Source organism: Drosophila mauritiana, chromosome 2R, assembly GCF_004382145.1.
Source record: "Drosophila mauritiana strain mau12 chromosome 2R, ASM438214v1, whole genome shotgun sequence".
In the NCBI taxonomy this organism is placed as follows: domain Eukaryota; kingdom Metazoa; phylum Arthropoda; class Insecta; order Diptera; family Drosophilidae; genus Drosophila; species Drosophila mauritiana.
The window spans coordinates 13,008,372-13,030,380 of NC_046668.1; the positions used below are offsets into that span (position 1 = coordinate 13,008,372).

Consider the following 22,009-nt stretch of genomic DNA (forward strand, 5'->3'; position numbering starts at 1 on the left):
GCACTTTAACCCTTATGCGGCGTTGTCATCCATTTGAAAAAAAAACACAAGAGGAATTTAAAGTCTTGGAGTTTAATGTTTCCGAATATAAGTAACAAATTAAATCAGCATACTTATTATGTACTTTATTCAACAAAGTATAGGGATTTAAAAAAAGTTTTACTTCAATCAAACAATACTATTTGATTGGGTAGCAAACCATTATGTTAAATGAATTTTGTGATTTTTCCTTTTACATAGAACTATCACAGGTTCGGTTAGCGGTACCGCATATACCACATATTCTTCACCATCACATAATTATATAGTCTCTGCTGTTCCAGATGATGTAGATCCGTGATGGTTTTCACCACTTTCTCGTCGTTGAAGTGGCTTTTAGGTGGGGCTTCCAGGAGATTTCCCGTCGTAAACCACTTGAGGTTCGAGAAGTGCTTCCTCACACTCTCCCGCAGAGCAACTCCACTGAAAACTGGGGTGCGGTACAGATCAAACATATTCTTCTTGCCGTACTTCTCGTGGATCGCATCTACGGTCTTGTCCAGATCCGGCTGCTTGGCGTGATATATGACCCATAGCTTTCTTTGTGGGGCACGGAGATCTGTTAAGCTAAGAACTCCAAAGAATTCCACTATGTAGGGATTGAGTTTGGGTGTTGCAGCTTTTGGTTTTATATAGAACAATCTCCTCAAATGGCTGTCGATTTCCTCATCCAGGTCGTAATCTCCTTCTGCAAATCGGGTATTAATCATCGTGGATGTTCCAAATAAATAATTTGCCGTTTTAATTACCCGAGTTCTTATCAATTACTGAATTTGTTGTCATATTTTAATAACGAGTTGACTATTCCTTCTCTGACTGCTGAATGCGTGTTAACTTCCTACGCACTCTTCTTAAATACCCAACGAATTCGATTTCAACTGATTTGCAAAATGTTTGTTTCGTTCTGTTTACGATTTCCAATTTCACAACAAAAGAGCTTTTTAATGCAACCCTGTGGACTATCGAAAAATAGTGAGCTTTAATTGTTTTGTTTTTTTTTTTAATACCTACTAATGCAGAGAAATAGGGTGTTTATGTTTCTTGATTAGGATGATTGGATGGGTCGACACATCTATGACTGTGCCTTTTGACTCCAAGATATGTACTAATATAACCGCAAGCTACTTGTGTGTGTACATATTTTATTCGACACATTTTTATAAATCATTTAACTTGACCAATAGGTTGTAATATGTATTACAAATACCCCTTATATACATATACAGATATCGCTTTTAGTCAAAAGATTAGTCCATTCAATTATTGTTGTCGAATTCTCATTAAGTAACGGGTAACTGTTAGTCGATGTTTTTAGTTAGTTTAATGTTTAGCAGGTGGTGGTTTTTGATCATTATACCGTCGAAACCAGTCGTGTTGTATCATTATATAGTCGAAGATTCTTTTTTGCTCCTTGTTATGCAAGTCTGAAACTGTTTTCACGAGTCTTTCATCATTATAATAACTATTTAGTGGAGCTTCCAATAGATTTCTGCTTGTGAACCATTTTAAGTTGGAGAAATATTCTCTGACGATTTTATGAAATCCCACTCCGCTGAATGTTGCGATCAGAAATATTTCTCTGACATTCCTATTGCCATATTTCTTGCGAATCCTTTCCAGAACCTTTAACCTTTCTGATCTAAGGCCATAATAAATGTACCACCGTTTTTGGGTGGCGACATTTGGCTCGTCAATACTGAATATTCCGAAATATTCTATCGTATCAGGATCCAAAGGAGTGGGTTCTGCAACTGACTTCATATAAAATAGACGTCTCCAGTACTTTTCCAACTTATCGTCCATGTTGCCAATATTCCCTGCTATTAAGAAATGTAATCAGATGAAAACTTAAGGTGATTCATAGGCTTTACCCATTGATAAGCGTTCGGCAATTTTGCCTTCCTACCTCAACAAGCGTTAAAAGAATACTGGTTTGCATTTATGTATTTATTAAAGCTTTATTCTAGAAAATCTTATACAGAAATGAAACTCTGTTATGCATTTATGTGTCGATATGTACACGATTTATACAGATTACTACTAGACATAAGGTAATCGAAGTATCTTCTCCTTTCGTCCTGATATAAATCTGCGATTGTGTTTACCACTTTCTCGTCATTGAAGGAGCTATTTTGAGGGGCTTCCAAAATATTTCCCTTTACTTGCCACTTAAGTTCTTTGAAGTGGTGCTTAACCCGGGATCGCATTCCAGCCCCTGTATATACCGGTTTTCTGAACAGCTCGTACATATTCCTTTGGCCATATTTACGATGGATCTGATCCACAGTTTTGTCCACCTGATCTGTCGTCGCATAGTACATGTACCACAGTTTTCGGCGAGGCGCTCGAACATCGCATAAACTCAGAAGTCCAAAGTACTCCACTTCGGTTGGATCGTACTCATTTTTAGTATCGATTTCCTTGAGGCCGAACACACTTCGCAAATACCTTTCCAGTCGCTTTTCTAGATCGGGATATGCACCTGTAGATTATAATATACATATGTACATCATTATAATATGCCTCTGTAAAGTTTAAACTAAACTTACTATTGGGAGCTTCTACAGCAGATGTTGTCATCTTGAAAACCTTGTTGTTAATAGAAATGGTTCTTCCCCTGCTCGACTTTTATACTTACTGCTCGGAAATACATACATACATATTTCACAAGAGCTTTCAGATTTCGCCAATGGCTCCAAAAGCTTCGAACAATATGCATTTTTCTTGTTTCTTATTTTCCATGATTTATGCGTTTTGGCTTATGTATATAAAAACATCGCTTAAGTTTTAGAATGTTTTATTTATATTTTATTTGGATACTTAATAAATATGCAATGATTACTCTAGAATATTCACTTGAAAATCCCACACTGAATAAAATATGTAACCATTTATTTCCAAAAAAAAATTACGTACTGAAAGGTTTAACAAATTCTTCATTTTAGAATTACACAATTATGATCTTGCGTTCAACGAAATAATTAACTCTTAATTAACTGTGCTAAAGTAACTTAGAATACTTTCCAACTGGTTTATAGTCTTTGCCCTGCTATATAATAATCTCCGCGGAATCATCAAGCTCGCCCTTGATCTCCGTCGTTTCCATGTGCCCCACGCTGCTATTGGAGTCCGGTAGGATGCTTTCCTCTTGCTGCCCCGCGTGGCTTATGATGAACACATTCGGATTTCCGGTGGTACTCAGACTCATTCCTGCGGGGGATACGAATTCGTCAGCAGGAGTCTCACCCAACACTGCACTTAAAGACGCTGTTGATTTCGCTCGTGCTGTGCTCTTGGCCAGAGTCCTTGCCGGCGCCGTCTTCTGTTTGCACAGCGCCGGCTTCTGCACAGCTGGTGAAGAATTAATCGACTTTAGAGGGCCCGATGTCCCTGTTTTTTTCTTGGCATTCGTCCTTGGTGCTGGCATACACACTGTTGTGTTTAGATTAACGAACTGTTTAGGAGGAATAAATTGTTTATGAATGACTACGTAAATATTTGTCGTAAAAAATAACTACCTGACTAGCGTCTTCCCGAACACTTTTCGGGATCCCCAGCGTGGATCTTGGCTGAACCTTTCCTAGCGCTGCTGCTGCTGCTTGGGATGTGGAGGCTCTTACAGGCGTGCTATTGGCAGCATATGAAGACTTTCGTCCTGCCGTCGATTTCGAGCAGCTATACGGAAAGCCAATTGTGTTCCTGTCCGCATCGTAAAGGGGCATGGTGGTAGCGGGGAGAGAACTCCGCTGTTGGACATGGGCCGCAGGTATTTTCTTCCCTTGTTGTGGGGTGTCGGAAGAGGCTATGCTTTTGGAAAGCGACGAGCTGGTGGAAGCGCCTAAACTCGAGTTGATTTGGGCCGGGGTTAGAGGAGTCATTGCGCTGGTAGCCTTATTTAAGTAATGTACATAGTTTTCCAAAAGCTTTGTACCCACATCCACGTCGATGGCCATTAAGGAGCTGGTCCTTACGATCTCCTCAATGGTACGCTGTCGCTCGGCCACTGATAAGTTGGCTGCCCGTCGGCTGAGGGTCTGGAGCACCAAGTCAAACATTTGAACCCTCGCCTGCAGCTCCACGCGCTGCTTGTCGTTGGGGCAAATCGGGGGTAACTGAATAAAGGACGGGGACGCATTGAGTACCATCGAGGTGCCGGCTAATGAGGGAATGGTAGTCACTTGTTGCACTGACTTCTTGATCAGTTTTGTGCCACGTGGCAACTGTTTGCTTATTGAATCCAAGGTCGCCGAAATGGTAGTGGAAGAGGAACTGCCTGGAACTACGGGAGTGGAAGTGGATGGGTCCACGGTTGTGGGATGATTAAATGGACTTGGAGCAGGTATGGGAGCCGATAGCAAATTCTGTATAATCGATGGAAACGGTTGAGTTGCCGGACCAACCGAAGCAGGAGCAGGTGAAAAGGATGAAGGACCGGCGGGATCACCAGTCGGAGTGGTAGCCGTCGGGGTCAGTTTACGAGAATCCCGTTCTTTCGACCTGCCCAGTAATTCCAGCTTTGCCCGCACTTTACTTGGCATATTCTTATCCGCCTTAGAGATGAACTTGGTGGTTATAACAAGGAACTGCGGGACTTCCAGCACTGGTACCTCAGCCTTCGAATGCAATCGTGTAAAATCAATAGCCCGCATTGGTCCATCGAGATTTGGACAGCAAAAGTCTAGACCCACGTCGTCATAGGCTTGCTTGTAACGTTTCGGGTAGAGAAAGGAGAACATCTTGGTCTGCCCAATGGTATTGGGGTTTCCGTCAGGGTCACTGGCGGAGGGAATTGAGTTTAACTCAGGCGGCCTAGATGAAGTGGAAACACCCAAGGTGTTGACTTGAATAGTGAGGGGCCCAGGGTCCTCCGTAATCGCATGTGGTTGAGGTGTTGCTGGTGCTGCAGCAACCATAGGCATGGGTTCATTAGGTGAATGTTCATCCATGATATCTTCGGGCTCTGACTTTACCTCTGGAATTGGCACAGGCAAGCATTTGGCTTGAAACGTTTGTAGCTTCCGCGGTTCTGCAACATTCTTGGAACTTTCCAGCAACGTTGGGTCGTCAGGAAGATGTTGTTCAGTCAATGAACAGATACCAGTCTTCAAGGTTGTCTTAGCTGTGTGTGCATTTTCGGGTGTGATGTCTAAAGCGGTTGATGTCGATGAATCGTTAACTGCCGGTGAAACACTAGCTGCAATGGGAGCAAGTTGAGCTGAGCTTTCCCTTACTTGAACATCTGAGGCCTGCGCTGGACAAGAATCGGGATCGGATGCAGGCAGTGGCTGAATAACAGGCTCCGACTCTACTTGGGATTGCAGCATTGATTCTGCCATTGACTCTCCCGCTGAATCCGTTTCTGAGGTTTCACCAAGCAGTGGTAATGATCCTTCTTGTTCTATATTCCTCTCCTGGGTGCTCCGAAGCCACTTATTATAGGGCCTTCGATTTATTTTCACGCAAAGCTTGCGGGGATTAACAATTTGAGGAACTGTATTACCCGTAGAATGCACTACTTGGTGAGTAACAGAAGAAGCAGCTGTTATTTTCACTGGGAACGCCGCGAATGCAGGTTCTTGGACATGATCATTCTGTTGTGGGTGGTCCTCTTCATGCATCTCTCTGGGTCTCTTGGGATTGGTCACCGCTGTACCGTCTTCCGATTCTTCCGCTTCACCCGCTTTTCTTTTTGAAACAAGTGGCTGGTTCCTTCCACCTCGTGCACGACGCTTCGATAAAGTCTGTGATTCCCTGATTGGTTTTTTTTGGTCCGAAACAGGCGTAAATCGCTCCTTAGAAGCATTTCGTTGCCTGTCAGGAGTTGGTGTAGGTGCCAGTGATCTGTTGCTGCTGATAGCTCGGGGCATGTGACCTGACATATTGAAGATTCTTTGGGGTTCGGAAAATGTTGCGCGGATATCAGATACATCCGATTGAAAGTTCATCGAGTCCATTGGATCAATAGCAGCCTCAGCTTCCAGGGAACGGACCTCAGTCTTGGTCTTCGATTTGGGTTGTTCCGTTTTGGTGTTTTTCACCGCATTTTGGTGTACGCGACCTTTGGACATTTTCTCGATTTCTGCGTCTTGCACTGGGAACTCAGCTTCCTTGGGCAATGCTGCTTTCAAAGCAGTTTCAGACTTCGAGACTTCTGGTTGAGTTAAAGATGTTCCTTCAGATTTTCTACTATCCATTTTACTTATCCGTTGGACTTGGGATTGCTTTTTCCGAGGATTTGATTCTAGTAAAGACCCCTCCGACTTTCTGCTTTCCAGTTTCTTCGAAACCTCCAGTTGCCCAATTTGTTTCCGGCCTGTTACTGCGGAAACCGTTTTCTTTGAGAATTCGGTTTCCGATTTTAGGGATTTATTTAGAATTTTCGGCCCCGATAGACCCTCCTCGGATTTTTGTGTTTTCATTTGAGGGCCTTGTACTAAAGATTTTTTCTTGCTCTCCGTTTTCGTATTGTCCTCCGATTTCTTAGTCGATTTCTGTGTTTTAAATTTTTCCTTTTTTGTCAATATTGGTGTCTTGGATGACGATGCAGTTGTTCCCACTTGAGTGTCCTTCGATTGCAACAGGGAGACGGATATATTTACCTTTCTTGGAGCAACAGCAGACGTATTCTTATTAAGCACAGAGGAACTGCTCAAGATCGACTGATCCCCGTCAATGTTTTCATCGGCAATCGACTTTTTCACGGATTTCCTTATTTTCAGTGGACTACCATCTTCTACTGTCGAAGGTTTTTGAAGACTTAGAGTGGAACTCAGCAGAGTTTGCACCATGGGCTTCTTGACTTCCGCGGCTGGACTATCCAAATGAAGAAGCTTTTTGCCTGGTGGTCCTAGGATGATATGCTTAGTGGTTTCGACGTGCTTGGATTCCTGTACCGCCGGTTTCCGTGCAGATGGAGATGTGCTGGCCGCCTCGCTTTTGGTATCCCTAATAGGCGCTGTTGTGGATGACATGATAGTCTCATTGCCAATAATAGAGATATATTTGCCCTGGACAGTGGACTTGGCTTCTAACTCCGTCTTTGAGCGTTTATGGGATGCTCGTTCTTCTACCTCAGCGAGTTGTCGGCGTCGAGCTGTAATTAAGTACATAGATAGGATAGATAGTAGATCCAATTACCAAAATCGAAAGCATTATAGGGTTTTGATGTCAGTAAACGTGAATAATGAACCATGGGCCTAATTGTAGACTCACCTGGTTTCTTTTTGCCAGTTAACGACTTTTCCACATCTTGGCGTTGCTTTCGTTTAGCAGCTTCTAAATAAAAAAGGGGATGAGAAAGAAAATATTTGTAAGATTTGCAAATGTACTGGAAAAAATTGTAATTATTGGGCAAGCTATTAACCATCTGGCTGTGAAGAATCCGCTTCCCGCTTGCGCAAGCTGCGCTTCACCATGCTGGATGTACTGGGTTCGGGATCATCCGTGACACTTGTTGTTTCCGATGAGTTCGGAATTGGGCTTTGGACGAGGAACTCGTCATCTGTTACATCAGTTTCTGGTTCGGCAACAACCGATTTAACATTAGACTTATCCTTTATGTAAAGGTCCACCTCCTCGGCGGCTTTCGCTGTTGGAGCAGAAGCCTCTTCTAACGGCGCATTATCCGATTCTAGATCTTTTAAGATTTCCTGTTTTTCAGATTCATCTTTGGCGGTTTTATCATTAGGAACTTCCTCTTCGGGCAACTTCTTTATTGGGGTATCCTCGTCTTGAATCGCATTAATTAACGAGTTAGATAATTGGTCCTTTGTTTCCTGCAAAACATCACTATCTGTTGCCTTGTTTAATGAGGCGTCCTTAGTTGAATCGTCTGTGATACGATTTTCACTCGCTGCGAAAATGTCATTTACTTCCAATTCGTGATCGTCCTCTTTCTTTTTCGATTTATTATCTGTTTCTTCAGCAGACGCCACTTCCGTATCCTCAAAAACTTCTTCATTTTGGATTTTGTTTGTTTCAAGATCCCTATCAGAATCATGAAGAATTGCAACGGGTAACGATTCTGCAGCAACAGGATCAGAGTCAGGATTAATTTCATCTGAAGAAACTAGCGGCTTATTATCACATTGCTCACTAGATGGCCTTTTTTCCATGATCTCGAGAATTTTAGACAATCGCTTCGACTTCGTGGAAGATTTCTTAAATATAGACTTCCTTGAATTTGTAGGCAAATTGGAGGTGGGAGTTCTTTTTATTAACACCCGCAGCTTTCGACAGGATGCTGTAGGAGTCCTGAGTTCTTTTTGTTCTTTAGAAGCCGAGGATTCAGAAGCTGCTTTCTGACTTTCCTCAAAGCTACAATCTGATTTTTTAGTCTCTTTGGAAGCATTTCCTTTGGATTTCACTGATCTATTGGGCGTTATAAAGCTGTTGGTTTGATCGCTGCTTTTTGTTGGAGTAGTAGGAACAACAATCTGCGACTTTTTTGTACATGAAGGAATGATATCGGAATTATCTGTCAAAGTTTTATCAGAAAATCCATGTTCTTTGGGATCCTGCGACGAACTGGTTTCCAAATTATTGGCATCATCTAGATCAGGCGCCTCTGTGGTCAATACATCACTCACAGTATTAGAGTCGCCTTTTGTTGTGGTGATCAACTTCTGTTGCTCAGGGACAGTATCAGGATCTTCTGAGGCGGTCAATAGCGATGTTTTGTGTTTTGTACACATTAGGTAAGTTTTCGTCGGTATTTTCATAATCGGAGTATCGGAGGAGTCAACACTTTCTGGCCGTGGTACCTGTTCCTCAGAATTGAAACCGGCAATGCTCTGGTTTTCATTTTGCGGAGTAATCTGAAAATCATCTTTGGTATTCTCAATGGTAACAGCCTGCCTACGTTTCCTTATTCTTCCTATTTCTGTTTCAGATAAGTTTGGTTCCTCGCTTTTTTCACCAGATTTAACCATGTCTTTTTTATTGGACTGTGAAGATGTAGAACATGTAGCTTGAACGGTTTCTGCGTTAACGTCCAAAGCACCTTCTATATCAGATTCAGCAATACCATCACTAGGTTTCTGTTCGCTTTTCTTACGCTTGTTTCTGGACTTCGCTTTTGAGGGTTTTAGTTTAGATGAATCCTGTGAAAAGTGTTTTGAAATATTCTCCGAGTCCTTTCCTGAAGAATATTTTGTTTCATCTGTATTCAAAATTGTCTCTTCATAATTTTTAGTGTCGTCTTTTTTGCGTTTCTTATTAATCTGTCTACGGTTCTCCACGGTATCTCTTATATTTGGATCCAAGTCTCCGCCTTCGATTACTGCATCCAATTTATTCTCGTGATCTATTTTTGTTTCAGATAAGTTTGCTTCCTCGTTTGTTTCATCAGATTTAACCATGTCCTTTTTCCCTGCCTCTGAAGATGTAGAACATGTAGCTTGAACGGTTTCTGTGCCGAAAGCACCTTCTATATCAGATACAGCAATACTATCATTAGTCTTCTTTTCGTTTTTCTTACCCTTGTTTCTGGACTTTGTTTTCGAAAGTCTGGGTTTGGCTGAATCCTGTGAAGAGTCTTTTGAAATAGGCTCAGTGCCCTCTTCCTCATGTTTGGTATTATTCTCTTCATGTTCCTTATCAGTCTGTCTACTGTCCTCGCCGGTATCTTTTATAGTTGGATCCGAGTCTCCGCCATCGTTTAATGCATCCAATTTCTTATCCTGATCTTGCATGATTTTTTCGGGACTGGATTTTGATGATAATTTTATAGAAGCTGACTCCTTATGGTTTAGCCTGTCACTCGGTTGCATTACACTGTCAGAACTTTTATTACTTTTTTTATCGATTATATTTCTGCTTTTTGACGTTTCCGTCTTGTCAATTGGACCCACTACTGCTTCGTTTGTGTTATCAGATTGCTCTGTTTTTTTATCCTTTTTAGAAGGATTTTCATTTAAAAGTAGTGTTCTTTCAGTGGACTGAGATTTGGAGGACGGGCTTTCGTCCTTTTCGGATTTGTCCGCATTAATAACAGACTTTTCCTTACGACTTAATCTGCCGGAGTTTCGCTCTTTCTTAGCAGTGACAGGATCACTTTGCTGAGTCTCCAATGGCACTTTCTCAGCTTTCTTTACATCCGAATGATCGGAAAGTGTGTCCGTTTCAGTTTTGAATTTTTCATTTCGAATCCTGCGTGATTTTCTGCGATTTGATCGTTTTTCCTCAACTTGTTCGGTATCAGTTTCAATAGCCGTAGATTGTTCTAAATCCGTGTTGGTACAATCTATTGGCGGTTTTGGACATAAGATCTCCTCCTTTTCGTCTTTCGGCTCCGATTCGCTGGAATCAACACACTTTATGGAAGAAGAAGAAGGTATGTCTTCATTGGAATCTGATATTGCCTTCTTAACTTCTGTACTACTCATCTTTTTTACCTTCAACGCTTTACCCTTCAACTTCTTCTGTTCAGTCTTACTGGAGCTAGGATTTTCATCAGTTAGTATGGTCAGTATGGAAGTATCTGAAGCTGTAGTGGTTTTGGTTATCTTTACATCCATAGTTTCAGACGCATCAGGTAGCGACTTTAGCTCTATCACTTTTGCCTTTTCTATTGTTATTAAATCTTTGGCCAACTTGGAGACTGTCACTTTCTTTTCCATCGGAGAGCGTTCTTGTGAGGAATGACTTTCCGCTGGCGACCTTCCTAGTCTTGGACTGCTTCGTCTCATTGTATCATCCATAAGTAGTGTGAGCTCTGATTTCAGTGTCCGCTTTGACCGACTTTCCCTTTGGTTTTGAGGAGTTGCTTTATCAGACCTAAGAGCTCTTCGGGGCACCGAACTTTGCAAAGCTTCAATTTCTTTCGATTTCTTGGGGGTATTAGCTGGGGAGGAATGATTTTGTTTATTGGATGGAGTGCCTGAGCTTGATGGATCATCAGAACCAGGCAAAGATTCGGCTTGGGAAGCTTCATTGTGTTCTTTGTCATGCTGTTTATTTTTCGCTACAGGTGTTTGGTCAGGACCTGGGGAGTGTTCTTCTGCAGGTGGTTCATCCTTACTAGAGGATGGTTCCTTAACTGGAGACTGGTTTTCCACTGGATTTTCTTCATCAGCTAAAGTTTGGTCTTCAACTGAAGATTGGTTTTCATGGTTTGGTGGAATGGTTTCTTGCTCTAACTCTTTAACAATTTCAATGACTGGATTTTGTTCTCCTTGCACAGATGTCACTGGTACCTCGTTGGCTTCAACTCCCTTACCAACCTCAGCGGCTAAGATCTCTTCAGCCAATTTAAAATCCTCAGCAAGTTGGGAATCGCCTTCCTCAAGAATATTTCCGGATACTGCCTTGGCTTCAGCCATGTCAACTGGTAATTCAACTTCATTAGTAACTTTAACCGAGTTTTCATTATCATTTGTCTCCTTCGAATTGCCATTGCGAGATTCCTTCTGAGTTTTCTCCTTATCCGAAGATAAACCTTTATCTTCCGATTTAATATGATTTTTTGCACTTTCGGATACTTTGCTTTCGTCAAGTGCAGTATTAAATGTTTCAGTAGGTGTATCCACTTTACAATGAGGTTCTTGTTCGACCTTTGGCGCGGACTCAGATTTATCCAGCGCAACCCTGTCCGGAGCACATTTCTGATCCGTTTCTTGGTGACTTGACGCCATTTTAATATCATCCTGGGATAAATTGGTAGATCCTGTGAGCTCTTTGGCATTGTCCAACTCGCTAATTGGTTCATCTTGTTTTGTTGGCACTTCCAAATTAACCCTCTCCGTTTCCGGGTTTCCTTTGCTCGTGTCTATTGAGAGAGGGACATTTGTGTTCAAGCTTTCAATTGGATTTGCAGTCTCTGCTGTCGTAGGCTCCTCTTTTGGAATAATTTTGCGAGGCCTTCCGCGTTTTCTTTTGACTGGCTCTCCTTCCCCATCCCGGACATTAGGACTTTTTTCCTCCGTGGTTGCTGCACGGATCTTACGCTGCTTTTGGCCACGAGGGCGTCCTCGCTTTGGTAAGGACTCGCTCTTCGACCGACGCAACTGGGTGCCCAAGGGTTCTGGTTGATCAAGTCTTTCGCTCGAGTAGGTTAGTTTTCGCACGTGATCCATTTGCGAGGTGCTAGAATCTGCTGGAATCTTAGATCTGGATAAGCTACGCGACTTTGAGCCAGACCGCTTTTCGAACTCGTAAGATCGCTCCACATCGATCTTCAAGATTTGCTCGGCCAGGTCGAGACTCATGCGCTCCACAGCCTCAAGCGTGGCATTGTTATCTACTTCATACAGCTTGCGACTACCGCTGGCCTTGCTGGCCGAGGATTTCGCACAGCTGCTCGCTTCCGGTGGCTCCAAATCCCGCTCCTTTTTATTAGCCTCTTTGTCACTGGCTGCGAAACAAAAAGCAGAAAAAGTTACAAATGTAAGGGTGTAGCAGAGGTAAGGGTTCACAGGGGCGCTCAGAAATGGACGCCCCAATGGACGTTAGTGCACACTTACCCGCTGTTCGCTCATTAGCATGCTTAACCTGTTGGAAAGAAGAGGGTTTCTTTTCGTTGGAGCGGGATTTTCTCGCACTATTCTGTTTCTTATAGATTGGCGGCGCCTCGGCGGAACTGAGATTACTCAAATACGACTGCAGGCGTTCGTAGGTGCTGCTCAAAAAAGACTCCTTATCATTCTCAGGACGCTGATTCAGCTCACTCTGCGGCTCCTGGCCCTCGTCGTCGGAAACAACAGGTGTCACAGTGTCTACACGGTTTATGTGTGTTTACATATTATGAATATTATCAGAGGGTTGGCAGTATCAACTAGTTAATAACGCTGACTTACCCGCCACCGATGTGGTCCTGCTTGTGTCCGTTGAAATGTCGATCACCGGCTCATCCTCTTCATCGGAGTCTTGATCGCCGTAAAAGTCCGATTCATACTCATAGGACGAATCGCTGTCTGAGTCCCCGTATAAGTTACCCAAAGCTATGAAAAATACGAAGTGGTTATGCACAGCCAGATATGTAGCAGAATATCGAACTTACTTAACGGATCTGTTTTGGGTTCAAGCCGCGAAGGCCTTAGATCTTTTTTTTGGGGCTTTACAATGGTCACCGTCTTGTTTTTGCTGGAAGTCCCTTTATCACCATTTGCAGATACTGCTGTCTTGTTGGCCACAGAATTGGTTTTCTTGTTTTTAGGACTTGCAAAAGTATGCCCAGATGACATGGCAATGTTGCCGCTGCTGCTATTGCTGATGCTTCTGTGTGGGATGGCATCTTGTGACTTTTTGGAACCTGCCTGAGAGGTACTGGGCTTCGGTACGGTCAGCCTGTGTGATGGACGCATTAGGGCTTCGCCTAAGTGTAGGAATAAAATAAAATGTGATTGATAAAAAGCGTAATTGAAACCATTCCGAAATGCCCACCAAGGTCGTCCACCGAATCGAACGACTCATACCGTTCGCGCCTCTTGCTTAGCTTCGACTGGCTGCTCTTTCCGCAGAAGAGGGCTTCCAAGGCATCGTTGGACTCGTCGCTGGAGGATGAAGATGGGGGGCGTCGACGTCTGTCCTGCGACTTGGAGCCAGAGCCCTCCTTAAGCAGTTCGTCGTCGAGGTACTTGCCATGGAAGAGCTTCTGGAAAATGTCCGCATCAATCGACGACGAGCTGCTCGAGTCCGATGAAATGCGACGCTGCCGCGGAACGCCGGCAGATGCTGGCGGAGCACTCGACTTAATCCCTGTGCGCGCGCAAAGTACACAGACAATTCACATTAGAAGTGTATTTATAGCATTTTAATCGGAAATCACGCACCTGGCAGCACCAAGTCCTTGTACTCGTCTAAATATTCAATGTCCTCCATACTTTACTTTTCATGTGCGTCGGTCGGTAAATTTGCAATCTTTCAACTGCGCCGCGTCTTATCTATTTCCATTAAGGGGAATCTCAAAAAGTTTGTATGACTTGGCATTCCTTTAGCAGAAGGACCTTATATACCCATTAGTCCACAAATGCAAGCACTTTTTTGTTCTTTTCACTGCAAAAAATGCCTTTGAAATCCAGCAAAGATGATGCCGCTGCAATTAACGTGAACGTTGTGCAGATGTGCAAAAATGTCAAAAGCGTTTAGTGAGCCCGCGCTTCGGTGTGGCCGTTCCGATTAACAATATTCAATACATGGTGCTTAAGTCACATAATATTTGTTAGTGATTCGCATTCGAACCCATACAAACTTAGCCAAAATATTATTTACGAATTGTCTGGTGCGCGCCAAGAAAATTGCGCTTGCCCAGCTAAAATCTAAAAATAACTTCCATGCAAGGTTGCACATTAACGCTATCAAAATCGATTTCATTGATTTCTATCCATTAAATGAGTGATTAAGTTTTATTCGCAATTCACTCAGTATATAATTAAATCAAGTGAAATCAAGAATAATAGCATTTATTTTATTTTATTATATTAATACCCAATTATATTACTAGGATTCATTTAAATTGTCAATATGTGCAATTGATTTTGTAAAATTAATATTTTCAGCCTATTTTGCTTTCTATTAAATTCATAACTTGAATATATTATTTCTTTGTTTTTTTACTAGTTCATTTTTGAGCCAAAGTAGCCGATAGTTAATTTGCCTTAGCCTGTCATCTCCAGCTGTCTAGGTGCCCGATAGCTGTCACCCCAGCGTCACGACCTATCGCCAGCGGTACCACCACCAAAGTGACGTGGAACGAAAAAAGACGAAGCGACACGAAGCCGAGCACGTCAGATTCAGATTCACGTTCAGATTCCACTTCGTCCGTTCATATTTTCCAGGTCAGTCGGTCCAGAGGAACAAATAGACCAAAATGGTGAGTTAAACTAGATGGCAATTGAGTGCGGCAACTAATTAAAATGCATTTGCCAGCCCGCTCCAGCCAGTTCAACGTCCGTGGGCAGCGGATCGCGCTCCCCCAGCAAATTGTCGGCGCCACGTAGCGCCGGATCCGGAGGCGGCAGCACCCTGAAGCAGCGCAAGACCACCACCAGCACCACAGCGGCCCGGAGTCGTGCTCCCGGCGGAGCCGGAACTGGTGGCATGTGGCGTTTCTACACGGACGACTCGCCCGGTATCAAGGTGTAAGTGAATAACTCGGCTATATTTATATTGAAGGCCCAGTGCTAATGAGACTTTACCAATATTATTCATGCTGCAGTGGTCCCGTGCCCGTGCTGGTCATGTCGCTGCTCTTCATCGCTTCCGTCTTCATGCTGCACATCTGGGGCAAATACAATCGTTCTTAAGCCATGCATTTCGTAGCCAATAAAATACTTTCACCTCAACGAGCGTGAACAATGTCGACGTCATCATTTCTTTTGCGGCGTGATAAGAAGAGATCCATTCCGCTTGTTGAGGCATTGGTGTGTTTCCACATGAAATTAATTATACCTAAGCTTAAGTTAAAGACCTGTTTAAACGTAATGCATATTTTCAAAATTTAATCGTTTTCCCCCAATCCGTTCGTTCATCCGGCGGGCTGAGAATTCATTCCACAATTTATCGTGGTCATGTGCATCAGAAATTCCGCGCGCAGCCGTTGCAATTCAAGAACTTGTAAGACATTCAACGAAAAGTGTTAAGAACAAATAAATTTTGTATTAAACAAATGTGTGGCCTGGTGTTTATGGATGGGAGTGAAGGTTTCATCCATGGAGTGATGTTCTTATGAACTACAATGCATATAGTCCAAAGTGCCCCTATGTATATAAAGAAATGCCATTGTGTATCTTAAAGACACTGAATTGTTGTTTCGTTCATAAAGCACTGTTCCCTGAAGTACTTTGTGCGGTACGAGCATCGCTTTTCCCTGTGATTTCGTTTGCCGCACAAAAGGCAGCCATTGGTATAGTTCGTCTTTCTCTTGTGAAAGTTTGGGCACTTGGTTTCGATATGACCCTTCTGGCCGCACAGCCAGCAGTGTTGGTTGGTCTGGTAGAAGGAGCAGTTGTGACCCTCCTTCTGCGTGCACCTTCTACAGTCGGAGCAATGCACATAGTTGGGTTTCACGCAGGCATCGCAGGACTCGCAGTGTTTGTAGGTTTGGCCATTCACCGAGGGGCACTTTCCGCAGCGGTTGCAGTGCAGGTTCTCCTTGGCCGTGTAACAATCGCATTTCTGGCAGTACTTATAGCCCTCTTCAGGGGGCAATTGAAGCAATCGCATTGGCACGTTGGTGAATAGCCGCACGGGTGATCCACAAAACCGACTCTGCTTGCCCACATTCGTATATCTAAGATGATTAGTGTAATTGATCCTGTAATCACACATTTCAAGCTCAGGCATTTCCTGCCTGATGTGGTTAGCTGAATAATAGGGATATATCCAGAATATGGACAGTGGAGTGGATGGCAATCGGTTGATTTGATTATGCAGTTTTCTGAGGCTGCGCAGGGTGTGGGAAATCAGTTCAGTGCGACAGCCAAATGGAGGATCTGTTACTATCACAAGTTGATCGGAACTGACAATTGAGACATTTTATAATTGCGGTTACCATTACATAAGAACAAATATATTACCTGGTATCTGCCAGAAACTTTTCAAAGGGCGTTCGATCGTAAAAGAAGTGATTATTGCACATATTGTAGAGACAGAATTCTTCAGGACCCAGATACTCGGCAAATCTCTCATCCAGATCCAGCAGAAAACTTTGCAGTTTGTGTCGCAGATGGAAGTGTAGACGTGGTGCGCCCATGCAGATTACCTTGCTAACATAGCGAGATCAGTAAGGCCTTATATAAATTGGTGAATTTACCCACCTAGCTCCTATATGCTCACACTGATTGGCCAAGAAGTTGAGTGCAGCTTCATCAAAAAAATATTGGGCATTGACTTTGTCCTGGGAAAGCGCTGTAAGGCTTAGTGTGGGATCACAAATGGCGGGATTATCTGTTTTTCTGCATGTCAAGGGATAGTCTCTTTTGGTGAGCGCCGTCCTGGAGGTCTGTCCCTTCCATTGATCCGCTGGCAGGTGATAATTGCAGAGTTTTGAGTCGCGATGGGCTGAACATGCATAATATCCCTGCCCGGGAAGTTGGGATTGTCGGTAGAACAAAACCGTGGGTCCATGCTCGCAGCGGGGGTGCTGATCCTCGGAAGCAGCATCGTCTTCCTCCATTTCGAGCAGAAGCTTATCGCTTTTATTATTAAACATTCTGCAAAAACGTTTATTTATCGCGAACGTCACACTGTCAACAAACCGTGGAAGAAGAAGAGTGAGTTCCGGCAGTATTCAAAATGTAAACATTCAACTTTTATTTAATCAATAAAACAATGCGATTTTTTTGAAATATGCCATTCCTAGGTAGTTTTGTGCAAATAAGTACACTATTTTAGTTGTTTTATTTAAATTATTATACATTAATTTATATTCGATTGATTTACAAATGGGGCAACGCCATACACTATTCGATACTTGTATAGATAACTTAATGGAAATTGCGCCTTACATCCTCTGGTCTCACTAATATCACAAAAATCTATAAAAGCAACGTGCAACCAGAAAAATATCTTTTAATTGAAAATTTCTTGAAGAGTAGTGGTGTGTTTGAAAGAAAAGCCCTAAAATGTGTACTCTAATGCAAGGCCATGTGGTCATGCATTTTAAAACAAAGAAAAGCTAAAATATCAATCTTATGCAACTGCAATTAATGGATTAAAAGTAAGTGAACATTAAAATGCGTGAATTTATTAGTTACTTGATGATTGTTCTTTTTCTGAAGAGTCGAGTGCCAAGTCGCAAGATTTGGCATTCTTTTCCTGTGGAAAGAATAAGAACGGCCAACTGATAAACTAAATGTAATAACTGAATTGCTTTCAAATGCAATTGTGCGAAGCAAATAACTAAGCTCTCATTTTTTTGTTCTAGAATGTGAGAAAACACGTGGCGAGCGGTGAAAAGAGAGTGGGACAGCCGGCATTGCACGCGATGGTATGTAGTCTTCTCTTTCTAACACATATTTATGAATGAGACTTCCATGCATTCATAATTGAGACATTTTTTTTTCTGATGATAAGTTCAATCTGAACAAAGTGCTGTTGATTTACAACTTAAAATTAAACCAAAAGGATTCTGATAAAATCATAAATGTATAAGTTTAGAAAACAGAAAAAGAGTACAAATTAACCCTAGTTTTTTTTATATTTATTTTTAGCTATGCCAGACAAGAGCCGCCATTTTTCTTAAAGCATTTTGGCAAAATGTGATCGAGGTAAGATAAATGTGACTAAATTATGTTTTAAAAAAGAATTCTCTGATGATAAGTTTAATCTGAACAAAGTGCTGTTGATTCACAACTTAAAATTAAACCAAAAGGATTCTGAAACCCATTAAATAATAATTTCTATGAATAAAAATGAAATTGCAGACCTAACCTAAGATTTCGTTTTTTTCAGAATAATGTGACGATTTCGTGAAAGTTCTTCCATGGCAATTGATTTATCACGAGGTAAGTTAAAATTAAATAGCTATATATACACTTAAATCAGTTTAATTGATGATAAGTAATTACCGTTTGATATCCGTGATATTAAACCCCAAGGCTGCTATTTAATAGTAACTGATTAGATTTTCAAGTAGCAAACATTTATTTTATTGGAACATATCACTAATCCAAATGTATATTTACAGATACAGATCATCCATCAGATACATGGAAAATAATGTAATGGATCAATCGTAACATAAGGTAAGAAAACTTGTATATTTTGTTTGTAAATTTTTTTATTGATGAAAGTAATTACCGTACGACTTTTGTGATTAAATCTAAATGGCTGCAAATTTTGCAACTGAAATTCACTTTAAATAAATAACTTTAATGAGTACTTTTTGATTTGCTAACTCTGTTTATCTTTTGCAGATTCCAAAAGAGACATCATGCTGAAATAAGCTGAATTCATTTGTGAAAAGCAATTAAGGTAAGATTTAAATCAAATTTTGTAATATGCTGCACTAGTTTAAATGATGAATACCTTTATCTATTAACTTTCGTTCTACTGAGTGGTAAATGCGGATATATTTTTCTGATTCATAAAAACAAAGCACCAATTTGTATGTAAAAACCTATTAGAAGTCATTATTAAAAAAAACTTTTTTACAGACCTGTGCCGCTTTGTTTTTCTCGAGGGACTTATGGTCAAGATCGTCCTAAGATGGTAGGTTTTCTTCAAAATTTCACACACATTGTTTATATGATGTTACTTCTAGTATAGTTCATTAGAAACACACATGTTACAAACTTTTCGAAGCTGATATAGCATTTCATTTTTATTAATTTAATGGTTTTTAATCATATTATTAACAACGAATAATTCTTTGCATTTTAGAAATGATCTAGACCCAGATGCTCAATGAAGATCATTGGAGAACCGAACATACTTAAGGTAAGCAGACATAAATATTTCTTAGATACGAATTTTTTTTTGATAAGCGTTGCATATGATGATATTTTCCTATCTCAGGATTCCCTCTTCTGAGTAGAACCCTAAAACAACCGTGCTGTTCACTTTCCCTGTCTGAAATAAACGCTTTACAAATAAAATTGAATCTTATATATTTTATATATGCAACTAACCAAACCTATTTCTCTATAATTACAGATAGTATGTCTTATATCACAAAAAAAACTGGACATTCTTCAGAACTATAAAGGTAAATTAACAATATTTTTTAGTTATTTATTTAGAATGATGATAATTTCCGTCCGTGGAATTTATACAAAGTAAAATCATGCTGACATTTTATGTCTTCTTTCCCCAACTGATTATTAATTTCAAATTTATGCTTGATGACACTTAAAAATCAGTATGCTAATCGTAATTTTATTTCTGTTGCAGGTTTCCTTTTGAAATATCGATCAAAACTATAATTGATGGATGGAATCATAACTTCTTAAATGAAAAGGTAAATAAATAAAAATTTTAACTATGTGTTTGAAATAAAGACAATACCGTCCGTGGTTTTAGACTGAGATAAAGCCATGCTGTTTGTTAAGTCATTTTTCCCCAACTGATACATCATTTCAAATTTGGAATATTTTTAACATTTATATTCATATTTCTAATTTAAATATTTCTTATTGCAGACTTCTTTACGCACAAAGGCAACTGATCGAGTATGTTGGTAGTAACTTACGTCTTTTTGAAAAGGTAACTAAAATTAAATATTATACACAGTTATTTGAAAGGATGAAAAAAAAGTCCGAATTTTTACTGAGCAAATCAATGCTGTATAAGAGATTTCCCCAACTGATAAAATTATTCATATATCAGAAGAGCGAAGCATTTTTGAATGAAAACTAATTTGGTTTTTTCTTTATCTTTGCAGGTTTATCTACAATATTATCTACAAAAACAAACTGAATATATTATTCTATAATACAAATGCAAATAAATGACTATTGAAATCAAATACAAAAACTAAAATGTATATTTCTAGTTGGGGGTTGTGTAAATGTATAATTATGGTTTTAAATTGATTTTTGACTGCTCAATTTTATATAATTTTATTCACTGATTTTGTACAATTGAGGGCGCCATCTGTTTGTAGAATTTTATTCTATGGAGCGGCATCTGCCGTACTGAAACGGAAGCTTTAGGAAATTTTTGTACGAGGTGGCAGCGCCGTTGTGCTTCACTGCAAAAGCTGCCTGCTGTAAAACATTCAGTTTGAATGTTTGGTCGTTACTTTTTGATATTTATTTATCTGTACACAAATATTAACATAAAGAGAGCATTCCGATTTGTGGGATGATTTTCCGAACTCACTTTTCTCGGCACTTGCGCCGCCTTGCAATTTTCCCATTCCCACTAGCCTTCCCCGGTGTCTCCCATATTTCATTGCATTTTTAAGGGCGGCAAACATCAATTTATCATGCTGTAGTGCTGTCCACATAAGCGGAAGTCGCCTGCCCCGCCAGCCGTATGAGCAACAACAACAACAACGTGAGCAGCAAAAGGAAACTCCCCCACTTTGTGGAGTGCGAAGGGGGTGGCGGGGTCACAACTATTTTCAACATTGTGCACACATTTCATTCATTGAGTGCATGTCGAGCACGAGCATATTTACAACGAGTTGCAGCGAGAACGATGTGTGCCGGGCACTTTATGCGCTTTTATGCGATTTTATGGGGCATTTTAAATGACAGTTAGTTGGTTTTTTATTAAGTTGATAATTATCTCGGGGGAACGAGGGTTGTGCCATCAAAACGCTATGAATTCAATTGAATACTTCCCACTTCCCCATCATGACCACATTATTTACAACTTCACTTGAGACTTTAGTGGAGAAGAAAAGATTTTCAACGGGTTGTTTTGTGTGCACTGTAATAAGAGTTGGCAGAACCATTTAGACATAAATCAACTTATGGAATGCAATATAGTTTGTATTAAACTTTAAGGAATGTGATGTTGAGTTTTTATTTTGAGTTGTATAATTCTCTTGGTCTGGCAAGTATGGCAACAATTTTTCTCAGTGTTCCTGGTGGTTTGCTGAAAACTGGCAGGAAGTACTGGGTGTCATCGACGGACGCGCCAAGTCGTCGAACTTTTTGCACTCGATATGTGACGACAAGGACATCGCTGCGCTTTTTTGCTCCCGAAACTGATAGAGATAAGGCCAAGGAGCTCCGCATCGAGTGGCTCCTGCAGGAAACTTTGCCTTTCTGCCTGTCTTGGTTCTGGGCTCTGTCTTCTGTCATCGGATCTCTGGCCCTGGTTTTTGCGGTTAACTGGGGAGCATCAGGCGAACAGCTCAAGTTGGCCGGCATTTCTGTGACAATTTATTTTCTGTGCTTTGGCATTCGCTTTTCAACAAATCGAAAAACTATTAAATTGGGCTGAACGCCAGCAAACGAACGGCAAAGAGCCAGAAGGACAAACAAAGCCAGAAGCAATGAGGGAGGTGCATTTATTTCCGGAAGATATTGAAAATCGTATGCCCTATTGTTGTCCTATTAGCTTAGAAGGTAGTTTGAAC

The 22,009-nt window shown here is 41.1% G+C and overlaps 6 protein-coding genes, 1 long non-coding RNA gene and 2 other non-coding genes across 14 annotated transcripts; 4 read left to right on the forward strand and 5 right to left on the reverse strand.

Moving 5' to 3' along the window:
• Nucleotides 1–109: 109 nt before the first annotated feature.
• On the reverse strand, nucleotides 110–922 carry LOC117137606. Its single transcript, XM_033299125.1, has 2 exons — nucleotides 789–922; nucleotides 110–727 (listed from the first exon to the last, which is right to left on the reverse strand). The coding sequence occupies exons 1-2, from the start codon at nucleotides 820–822 to the stop codon at nucleotides 258–260; spliced, it is 504 nt and encodes a 167-aa protein (XP_033155016.1). The 5' UTR covers nucleotides 823–922; the 3' UTR covers nucleotides 110–257.
• Nucleotides 923–1,029: 107 nt separating this feature from the next.
• LOC117137607 lies at nucleotides 1,030–1,956 on the reverse strand. 3 transcript variants are annotated; one of them, XM_033299129.1, is made up of 2 exons: nucleotides 1,946–1,956; nucleotides 1,030–1,859 (listed from the first exon to the last, which is right to left on the reverse strand). In XM_033299129.1, exon 2 carries the CDS (start codon nucleotides 1,840–1,842, stop codon nucleotides 1,360–1,362), a length of 483 nt encoding a protein of 160 aa, XP_033155020.1. In that variant the 5' UTR covers nucleotides 1,843–1,859; nucleotides 1,946–1,956; the 3' UTR covers nucleotides 1,030–1,359. The 3 variants fall into 3 exon arrangements, with proteins under 3 accessions (XP_033155020.1, XP_033155019.1, XP_033155018.1); XM_033299128.1 differs by having other exon boundaries at nucleotides 1,030–1,856; nucleotides 1,911–1,956; XM_033299127.1 differs by having other exon boundaries at nucleotides 1,911–1,956.
• Nucleotides 1,957–1,980: 24 nt separating this feature from the next.
• Nucleotides 1,981–2,698, reverse strand: LOC117137605. The gene is made up of 2 exons (XM_033299124.1): nucleotides 2,589–2,698; nucleotides 1,981–2,521 (listed from the first exon to the last, which is right to left on the reverse strand). The coding sequence occupies exons 1-2, from the start codon at nucleotides 2,617–2,619 to the stop codon at nucleotides 2,034–2,036; spliced, it is 519 nt and encodes a 172-aa protein (XP_033155015.1). The 5' UTR covers nucleotides 2,620–2,698; the 3' UTR covers nucleotides 1,981–2,033.
• Nucleotides 2,699–2,819: 121 nt separating this feature from the next.
• On the reverse strand, nucleotides 2,820–14,096 carry LOC117137609. Of its 4 annotated transcripts, none has more exons than XM_033299132.1 (9): nucleotides 13,809–14,096; nucleotides 13,420–13,734; nucleotides 13,037–13,351; nucleotides 12,834–12,977; nucleotides 12,501–12,752; nucleotides 7,403–12,391; nucleotides 7,252–7,311; nucleotides 3,558–7,132; nucleotides 2,820–3,493 (listed from the first exon to the last, which is right to left on the reverse strand). In XM_033299132.1, the coding sequence occupies exons 1-9, from the start codon at nucleotides 13,855–13,857 to the stop codon at nucleotides 3,089–3,091; spliced, it is 10,104 nt and encodes a 3,367-aa protein (XP_033155023.1). In that variant the 5' UTR covers nucleotides 13,858–14,096; the 3' UTR covers nucleotides 2,820–3,088. The 4 variants fall into 4 exon arrangements, with proteins under 4 accessions (XP_033155023.1, XP_033155022.1, XP_033155024.1 ...); XM_033299131.1 differs by having other exon boundaries at nucleotides 7,252–7,314; XM_033299133.1 differs by having other exon boundaries at nucleotides 7,252–7,314; nucleotides 9,518–12,391; nucleotides 13,809–14,095.
• A 622-nt stretch (nucleotides 14,097–14,718) lies between these two features.
• On the forward strand, nucleotides 14,719–15,339 carry LOC117137222 (protein transport protein Sec61 subunit beta). Its single transcript, XM_033298575.1, has 3 exons — nucleotides 14,719–14,848; nucleotides 14,905–15,116; nucleotides 15,194–15,339. The coding sequence occupies exons 1-3, from the start codon at nucleotides 14,846–14,848 to the stop codon at nucleotides 15,279–15,281; spliced, it is 303 nt and encodes a 100-aa protein (XP_033154466.1). The 5' UTR covers nucleotides 14,719–14,845; the 3' UTR covers nucleotides 15,282–15,339.
• A 274-nt stretch (nucleotides 15,340–15,613) lies between these two features.
• On the reverse strand, nucleotides 15,614–17,254 carry LOC117137219 (rRNA N6-adenosine-methyltransferase ZCCHC4). The gene is made up of 3 exons (XM_033298574.1): nucleotides 16,794–17,254; nucleotides 16,554–16,742; nucleotides 15,614–16,495 (listed from the first exon to the last, which is right to left on the reverse strand). The coding sequence occupies exons 1-3, from the start codon at nucleotides 17,186–17,188 to the stop codon at nucleotides 15,766–15,768; spliced, it is 1,314 nt and encodes a 437-aa protein (XP_033154465.1). The 5' UTR covers nucleotides 17,189–17,254; the 3' UTR covers nucleotides 15,614–15,765.
• Nucleotides 17,255–17,544: 290 nt separating this feature from the next.
• On the forward strand, nucleotides 17,545–20,447 carry LOC117137800. Its single transcript, XR_004459169.1, has 12 exons — nucleotides 17,545–17,695; nucleotides 17,903–17,965; nucleotides 18,189–18,245; nucleotides 18,430–18,482; nucleotides 18,665–18,722; nucleotides 18,894–18,951; nucleotides 19,134–19,188; nucleotides 19,360–19,416; nucleotides 19,633–19,684; nucleotides 19,870–19,936; nucleotides 20,118–20,181; nucleotides 20,360–20,447. It is a non-coding gene; the product is annotated as an uncharacterized LOC117137800 (long non-coding RNA).
• On the forward strand, nucleotides 18,035–18,116 carry LOC117138783. Its single transcript, XR_004459283.1, has one exon. It is a non-coding gene; the product is annotated as a small nucleolar RNA Me28S-Cm3227 (small nucleolar RNA).
• Nucleotides 18,282–18,365, forward strand: LOC117138784. The gene has a single exon (XR_004459284.1). It is a non-coding gene; the product is annotated as a small nucleolar RNA Me28S-Cm3227 (small nucleolar RNA).
• Nucleotides 20,448–22,009: the final 1,562 nt, after the last annotated feature.